This window comes from Notothenia coriiceps, unplaced genomic scaffold, assembly GCF_000735185.1.
Source record: "Notothenia coriiceps isolate Sejong01 unplaced genomic scaffold, NC01 NC01_scaffold00004848, whole genome shotgun sequence".
Taxonomy (NCBI): Eukaryota; Metazoa; Chordata; class Actinopteri; order Perciformes; family Nototheniidae; genus Notothenia; species Notothenia coriiceps.
In genome coordinates, this window is record NW_011337549.1 from 1 (window position 1) to 9,161 (window position 9,161).

Sequence of the window (9,161 nt, forward strand, 5' to 3'; positions counted from 1 at the left end):
AATATTAATAGAGAAACATCAGACATAATAGTAAAACACTGCAAGGGAACATTTTATTGCACCAGGAGCTATCTTGGGACTTTTAGTGCGGCAACGTTGACTTGCCTGTGAATAAAAAATAAACCATAGTGTTGGTGATCTACAGTGTTTTCATTCTTCTTTGAACACCAGCAAGACCGCTAACACCCTATTTCAACAATCACACTCCCTGTAATTGACATAATTAATAGATAGTTTAGCTTCTCATCATCATTTGCTGTGGCCCACTGATGTTAACGATCGTAACTGAAAGGCTGCCTTCCAAACGTAAACATTCAGCCATGTGACATTCAGTGAAACTCTCGCGAGAGTTTTACACAAGACGGATCCTTTCTAGCCATAACCGACTCAGAAAGCAGGCGCTGTCACTACCCGATCCGTCCCCCTGCCCGATCGGTACTGCGCATGTGCGAGATGGTCCGCCATATTAGAGAACTCACGACGGCAACCCAGGAAGGACACTTGACACCTTGGCTTTTGGCAAAGCTGAAAAATAAAACGAGAGAGAGATGAGTTATTGTTATTACAACGTGACTTCACTGTTATTTAACAACTCTTGTTATGGGGTTCTTTTATTTGGGGTTAAGTACATTGTCAGAATAAGTAACAAATGGATTTAACTTCTGTTAGACAGCCATATGCCATACATGTTTGCATACATTCACAGTAAATATTTATTCAGTATGATAGCTGTCTAACAGAAGTTAAATTCATTTCTCACTTATTCTGACAATGTACTTAACCCCAAATAAAAAAACCCAATAAAAAGAGTTGTTAAATGTCCTTCCTGGGTTGCTGTCGTGAGTTCTCCATCTCGCACATGCGCAGTACCGATCGGGCAGGGGGACGGATCGGGTAGTGACAGGCGCCACTCTGTGTAGCGCATCCCATGGTTTGTAGATCAGTGGTGTCAGACACGCAGCAGCGCTCACTTAAGGTGAAACCGAAGGTCACCTCTTCTCAGAAGCTTCTTGTCAACAGGAATACAGACCTCGTCCTGTAACTATTTGAAAACGTAATGGACAATTTTGAAAATTTCAATGCGTCGGACAAAGCCGAGGCGGCGGAGCTGCAGCGTATGATCGCGATAGAGCAGCAGAAGGCGCAGTTCCAGGCCCAGGTGTGTATGCTAACCATGCTAACCAGTTCATCTGTGACGGGGAGGCCACATGCATCAGGGCAACTCTCTGTTAGGAAAAGTACTTCTCTTAACACGTATTACAATTCAAGGTTTCCTTTCTTCGGGTCCCATCGCTTAGCAAGCGTCAAATATTAAAGATAATATCATTTCAAAATGACTAGAGTAATAGAGTTTTGAAATTCAGTTTGACATGGGTGAACGAATGAATGAACGGCTAACACAACTGTAAAGCTACTGTAAGGACCACAGTAAGAACATGTCTGCTTTGAATATGACTGAATATACATGACATTGTTATGTTATCAAGTGATTTACAACCAGTCAAAGAGCCAGCATAGCCTAATTTTGCAATGAATTATCCCTGCTTAAACCATATCCCACACAGTAAGACTATTCTAAAATGATATTTTTTTGATACCTAATGTAATAGCTATTTTTATATATTTACATAGCTCAAAGAATTCACCAAAAAGGCAAACACACCAGAGTTTGTTTCATACGGGCTAGGTGTTAAGCCCCCCTTTAACAAATAATAATAATGACCCAGTAAAAAATCTGGTCTGCCATAATGAAGGATGTCTTCTTGATGCCTTAAGTGCTGTTCAAAGTAGTGATGGTACACAACAAGACCATCCTTCTGAACTCTTTGTATCAGACTAACTCGCTCCTGTATAACAATCTGCATACACGTAGCCAAAGCGTAAGGGAGCAATTTGTCTTGACTGAGGTCACTTTGACATGTTGACTGAAGGCTATGGGGATCAAACCACTGAACCTCCAATTGGTAGACCCTCCCCTGAGCCACAGCTGCCCCCCTTATAGTTCATATCAGCTGTTGAACTACTTTTTTATATTTCTTTCAGGTGCACACCTTCACTGACGTCTGCTGGGACAAGTGTGTGGACAGTCCAGGCTCCAAGCTGGACAACCGGACGGAGACGTGCCTGGTGAGCTGTGTGGAGCGATTCATTGACACCACCCTGACCATCACCAACCGCTTCACACAGATGGTGCAGAAGGGTGCTCATTAATAATGGACTTAAGATGCCAGTCGGACTGTCTAATGACATCAATAAAATATTTAGTGTGAAGAAGACATGTTTTTTACTGCATATTCTTTCGAATGCTGCTTCTGGAAGATTACATGGAAACTGAATGGCTGTAGCTGCAAGATGTACCCGTTTGAAATGAGGTCATGTCGTGTGACATGTTTATGGTCCTTATGTCATTAACGAAATTGAACAGATTTCAGTGTCCCAATCGAAACTGTGTTAACAGATCTTGGTTCAGTGTCAAGTTGGATTTTTCACTTCAGAGGAGCAAAAGTAATATCATTGTACAAGGATATAAAACGTATGAGATGTTTTTCTTTTTTCAGAAATAAACACCCACAACAACATTGTTTTCATATACATGTTTATTAAATGATAAATAAATTGTGAAACGCATCAAGGCATTCATGAATATTGCATGTTGGAGTTACCCTGACAGAATACAACTATAAGTACATGTTGCTAATTAATACAGTAAAGTATATAATGCTTTATAATACAAAGAAAAACAACATGGGCCAGTACGATATGAAAAGTACCCAACAGTATGCAGTCTAGAATCTCTTGCTGCTGCAGTACTTGTGCATTAGATGTCGGCTTTGTTAGATTTACTGTTAAGAGAATACCAAATATTGACAGAAAAAAAGTTATGTCATATGGCTTTGTTATTGTTGCAATAAAACTTCATCTAATATCATAAAACACAGTATATAATTACTCACATTTAGCAACAGTAAGTTATGAAACACATTAATGCATGCGTTAAATAGCTAAACATTACACTGTTTGTTTTGTAACCTTGTGTTAGTGTTATACCCTCCTAAAGGGTTAACAAAGGGCCCGTGTCATGCATAGCAACACAGTGGGTTAGAAATGTGTTAGCATAAAACAAAAAGCGTAATTACCATTTGAGCAGATCTTTAAGTGTATTCATTCAGTAGAAAACCATTGCTGTATGAATTTACATAACAACTTGTTTTAACTATTATCTGAAGCCTTCATGGGAAATCGATCTAATATCTAATCAATAGTCTGTTTATACGTTTCCATGATATTAACATATAATCTACACAATTGGACTGTCATGTTATACCTATAAGATATCTCAGAAGTCATCCGCTTTATCTTGGATATGTACACATTTTCTCAAAGCACATTTCATTTAAAGTACTTTATTCAAAAAAATGCTTTAATTTCTTCAGCCTAAAGTAAAACAAAGTAACTGAAATACAGTATACAAAGTAGCTTACAGTAAATGAAAGAAAACATTTAAAAAAATTGATTATTGTTAAGGTTTTCCAGAACAAATGCAAATTTTGCTATTTCAATTAATTAGAAAATAAATAAACAAATGAATCCTTGACTCACCGTTCAAACAACATGCCAAACATCTGCTCTTTGACTTTCGTGCATTTAAAACTATTTGTTTCGGGGGGAAATTGAACATTTCACTGACTTTTTTTATTTTGATATTTGAGTTAGACAATTTAAAAGTTGACTGAAAACAGAGTTAACTTTCAGCTCTAATTCAGTAATAAAATGATTAAATATTCTCTAAAACACAACATAGATAGACCATGCATTAGTAAAGCCCCACCAAACTCAGATGGCCATAGTTATTATTTTTAGATAATACAATAATAAACTTAACATATACATAACTTAAGGGACCCAAAGAACATACTTATTTTAACCAAAACCATGCTATATTTCGAAACCTGCTTCAATCTAACCAAGTAGTTTTGTTTCAAATCCCAACATTCACCACTAAAAATGCAGTTCCACCACGTTCCGTTAGTTGCAGTCTAAAGCCTTGTACAGGATAATAATTTAACCGTATTCATGCAAATGTTGGACTTGCCAATAGAAAGACCTTATACTGCTGATCAAAAGATGTACCTCAAATGTACCTGACATCATATCAGGTGGATACACACTTATACATCAGTGTTTAAGTTATACTGCTTAACCAACACAACAGGCACATCCTATAGGATTGATCATTAAGGAAGAAATGTAAGCTAAATATATGCAACACATAAAACTAAACTGTTAGGCCATTGATATTTCTAGCTGCCCTGAGTGCAGACTTCATGGCAGTCTCTATCCAGCCATGCGGCACAGCTGTGTGTTCTCCTGCAAAGTGCATGCGGCCCTCACTCTGGAACAGTTCTCTGGCGTAGTGTCCCTGGTAGGGTGTGAACAAAGCGAAGGCTCCCAAACTGTAAGGATCCAAGCCCCACTTCTTCACCAGCCCCCCTGTCCACAGAGGCCTGATGTCCTCTCCGTGGATCTTCACCAGGTCTTCCAAGACCACAGCCATGAGATCCTCCTCGCTCATCCCTTGGAAGAGGGTGGAGTCGTCGGAGCAGGTGTAGGACGCCAGGAGGGCCCCTGCGGCGGTGCCGGGGAAGCTGTGGCTTGGGTAGTAGATGAAGCGAGAAGGCTGGTCCGTGACACTCTTCCCTCCTCTGATGCCCTCTTTCTCCCAGAAGCGCTCCCTGAAGCTGAGGACCACCTTGGTGGAGCTGGTGTAATGAACCGAGCGCAGGGCCTCCGTCTTGTCCCCGGAGAGAGGAGGCTGGAAGTCAATGAAGATGGCAGCCTTTGCTGTGGTGGTAACTAGGACATAGTCCGCTGTCATGCTGATCAGGGAACCTGTGTTGCCCCGGTCCTGGTACGTTACTGTCACGTTACTGCCGCCTGTTTGATTGATCAGCTTGACCTTGGAGTTCAGCAGGACCGTGGCATTTAACACCCGTTGGAAAGCCTGCGGTAGGTGTTCAAAACCATCTGTCACTTCAAAGTACCTGGGAAACATAAATATGTTTAATCACAGTTCATCATTAAAGCTGCAATAATACATATTTTAATTCACGAAATGCCCTCTCTGAAGAACCAGCACCTTACCGTGGTAGAGAGGTTTGTGTGCCCTGATGAACCTGGGGGCTGTGTTGTCTGGAACCTTGTGTTCCTGGTAGGGTCTCCCATGGCAAATTGTTCTCAGGCAAGGGGCCAGACTAAGATTGGTTCAAATACCTCATGAAAGAAGACACAAGGAGTGAGGATACCCGGCCCGGAGGAAGCTCGGGGTGCCCTTCTGGAGCCAGGCCCAGAAGGAGGACTCGTCGGCGAGCGTCTGGTGGCCGGGCTTGCCACGGAGCACGGCCGGGCACAGCCCGAAAAGGCAACACCTCCGCTTCTCCGTCCCACGGGAAACAGCGATGGGGTCGGGTGCGCTGCCAGAAGGGTGGCAGTGAAAGCCAAGGGAAGGAGCCAGAGCTTGTGCGGGAGGTGGAGCGTTACCAGTTGGATCTGGTTGGGCTCACCTCTACGCAGAGCGTCGGCTCTGGAACCTTACTTCTGTATAGGGGTTGGACTCTTTTCTTCTCCGGAGTTGCCCAAGATGTGAGGATACTCACAATCCCCCGGTTGGGTGCTTCTTTGTTGGAGTTTACCCCAGTAGACGAGAGGGTCGTTATGGGGGGGGAAACTCTGACTGTTGTGTGTGCTTATGCACCCAACAGCAGTTCAGAGTATACAGCCTTCTTGGAGACCCTGGAAAGAGTCCTGTATGAGGATCCTGAAGGGGACTCTTTAATCTTGCTGGGAGACTTCAACGCACATGTGGGCAATGATGGAGACACTTGGAGGGGCTTGATTGGGAGGAACGGCCCCCCTGATCTGAACCGGAGTGGTGGTTTGTTACTGGAGTTCTGTGCCAGTCAGAGCTGGTTGATGTGGCCAGGGAAAATAAAGTTTGGGGCTCTCTGCTGGAACTGCTACCTCCGCGACCCGACCACGGATAAGTGGGAGAGGATGGATGGATGGATAGATGAAACAATTGCCTGTTAACAGGTTTAACTAGGGATTTTTAGTCCTTGCTGTCCAAAACACCGAAACTAAAGTTCAAAATGGAACGCTTGAAATTAGGTTTAACCTTAGCAGAATTGGCAACGATTCACAACATACACGTATTTCAGGCAGTCAAAAAGTCTGATTTCTTCAGTCAAAATATACTATACTGGTAGTGGGTAGTTGACAAATAAGGGTGACACAGTATTTTTTAAAACAAAGTTCTAATGATGATTACAATTGTATGAAATCCTAATGTTCAAATGCTGAAGTCTTTTAAACTGCTAGTGCTCCGTGGATTTTTTGTATAATTTCACTATTTTTTAAGCTTTTCTTATAGCTTCAGCCACAATTTGTCCTGCGGTGTGAAATGTCACTATGATAGCATTTAAATATTTAACTATTATTGATTTAAAGTACAAATCAGGTATGTTTAAAGTTTAAGAAGTACTCTTTCAGAAGGATCATTACAATTCTGCATATGATTATTTTTTACAGCTGTTTTTTTATTCGATTATTCACATGTGCCATCTTTTATCACTCACTCTAGTGGAAATATACTGAAACATGAAAAAAAAACCTGATGAAAATGTCTGCTTTCTTTTTGATAGTTAAATTGTGCAATGTTTTAACATGCACATAATAATTACAGTTAGTTAACATTAGGAAAAGTGATGTCAAACCACAGGACATGCTCAGGACGAGATGAGACGTATGGACATTGTATGATTTGTCAAATGTATTAAGTGCTTTTTTAACAAACAAATCAATTGCCATTTTAACTTAACATTTAACAAAATGTAAATAAAATATTGTTTCTTAGAGAATGAATTTGAACTAAAAGTGAACAAGACATACTGAAGTAGAAGAATGTATAGCACAGTTTAGTTTACTGTTAATATTATATATTAGTAATGTGTAATATGGTAAAATACAATTAGTAGGCTACAGTACAGTACTTCGTAGTAGTATAGTCATTTCAATCATGTTTTATGGGCTAATTAACAAGCCAAAATATGTAAAAGAAGCGAAAGAAAATAACTTACCTGCACAAAGATACAAGAAACTCAATATCTTTAAGATTAAATACATGATTATTTATTCTTAGAAATATCTACTTGCTGCTCTAGCACAACAACGACTTCTCTATAGTACAATTATACTTTCACTTACGTTTCACTGTAATATAACTTGCTTTGCCTGCGGCCTGCCTCCCACATCACGTGTTAGGCAGATTGAATGTCATTGACGACGAATGTTGCATGTTTTGACGGTTTGTTTTTCCAATTTTGCCCCAAAACAAACGGAAATTCAGGTGGTGTTTTCGTTTTTCTGTTCTTACTGTTAAAACCATACATCCATGGTTAAAACAACTATACCACTCAATGTTTCGATTCGTTTCCACATAAGGGTGGGTCTCCAACGCTCCTTGCTTCTGATTGGCTAGTTTGCGCTGTACTCTTCAAAATAAAGGTTCATAATATTTGCCTTTAGATGGGGCGTGTTAACACAAATATATTGAATATGCCTACATGCAAAACATACAGAAGACAGTCTGCCCCCGTGTGTGTGTGTGTGTGTGTGTGTGTGTGTGTGTGTGTGTGTGTGTGTGTGTGTGTGTGTGTGCGTGCGTGCGTGTGTGTGTGCGTGTGTGTGTGTATGTCGGTCGGTCTGTCTGTCTGTCTGTCTGTCTCACGATCTGTCTATCTGCCTGTCTATCTTGCACTGTCAGCCATGATCTTATAAAGTATGAGTATAGTTTGTTACTGTTGAATTGACACTGCGGTCGTATTTCCCGTTCTCGAGCTCTGTTTTTTCTTCAAAACTTTATTAAAACAGTTTGGAGGTTGAAGATTGATAAATACTATTTAGAGTACTTTTATTGTGTACTTTTTGAGTGATCCTCAGTCAAACTCTCCTCCTGACTGAGTACAATAATGCATGTTTTCTGCTATCTTTGATGAGGGATAAATGAGGGATATGTTTTGCCAGAAGTTCTTAATGAGGTTGATATTGTTGGACTCAGTACTAATCAAACTACACCCACAACAGGCCCGGCTCCAGGAAGAAATGACTGAGGGGGCTGTTAAAAAATCCGAGGGGGTTATTTTTTTTCACAACAACGAAAAATACTGGCAATGTAATGAATTGACACACCAAGCTTTTTTCCTTCTCACTGCTCTTCAATCTCTTTGCTTCTTTATTTGTTATTCTGGATTTACCTCTGTCGTTCTGCTCTTTTCCTCTGATCTTTAATATTAGATAGTACATTATTAGATGGCCGAACTTTGTTTAACATACTAACATTGATTTCCTCAATTTATAAAAGGACAGGCTCTGTAATTATACCATAAGCTTTTCTCCTCTATCCCTTAACTCGTCTTCCTATACAGATTTACTTACCTCTAGTCAAGTCAAGATTAAATAAACATTAATCTGGTTGATTTTTTATTTTCGGGATTGAATGTTCAAATCAAGGCCTAAAACCTGGCATTTCATAAGAAAGTGACTAATATATAAATCAAATGTAATATTGGATCAAATACTATACCAAATGAACAGACACAGATTAAAAATAAAAATAAAGTCCCCTGGTTTGTCTCTAGAGTCTAACTGCCATGAGAAAAATCAAATCAATGTTCCAAAATCCGTCACGAGATGTCGCTCATTGTACCAATATGGTTGACATAATACATAACATATTATTATTCTAGTAAAAGGGCTCGCTTTGGCAAAAACCTGATCCATACAGCCCTAAATAATAACAAGTAACCATCACGTGTGGTGCTATCTGTAGTTGTTTGTCTTATTTTTTGTTGATGTCAAACAACATGGATTTCAAGTCAATATACGAAAGTAAATCACGAAATTAAGCAAACAAGCTGATCTTCAAGTTCCTCAAAAACACTGGTCTGAGGACAAGGATTTAATATGAACATTTAATAAATCAACAGTAGGTGGCGAATTATGCTCCAAGGGGAAGCGATTCGCCAATAAAGACAAAAGAAGAAGAAGAAGAAGAAGTAGTAGAAGAAGAAATACGCTAACGCTACAAACAGGCACAACACTGTTAC

The 9,161-nt window shown here is 40.0% G+C and overlaps 2 protein-coding genes across 2 annotated transcripts; one reads left to right on the top strand and one right to left on the bottom strand.

Moving 5' to 3' along the window:
• The first annotated feature begins 809 nt into the window (after positions 1 to 809).
• On the top strand, positions 810 to 2,938 carry timm8b (translocase of inner mitochondrial membrane 8 homolog B (yeast)). Its single transcript, XM_010767870.1, has 2 exons — positions 810 to 1,159; positions 2,044 to 2,938. Exons 1-2 carry the CDS (start codon positions 1,058 to 1,060, stop codon positions 2,209 to 2,211), a joined length of 270 nt encoding a protein of 89 aa, XP_010766172.1. The 5' UTR covers positions 810 to 1,057; the 3' UTR covers positions 2,212 to 2,938.
• A 1,338-nt stretch (positions 2,939 to 4,276) lies between these two features.
• On the bottom strand, positions 4,277 to 5,042 carry LOC104942625 (L-amino-acid oxidase-like; the record flags this gene model as incomplete). The annotated part of the gene is made up of 1 exon (XM_010767871.1): positions 4,277 to 5,042. A coding segment is annotated over one exon (766 nt), but the record flags the coding sequence as incomplete, so codon positions are not given.
• Between the last annotated feature and the right edge of the window lie 4,119 nt (positions 5,043 to 9,161).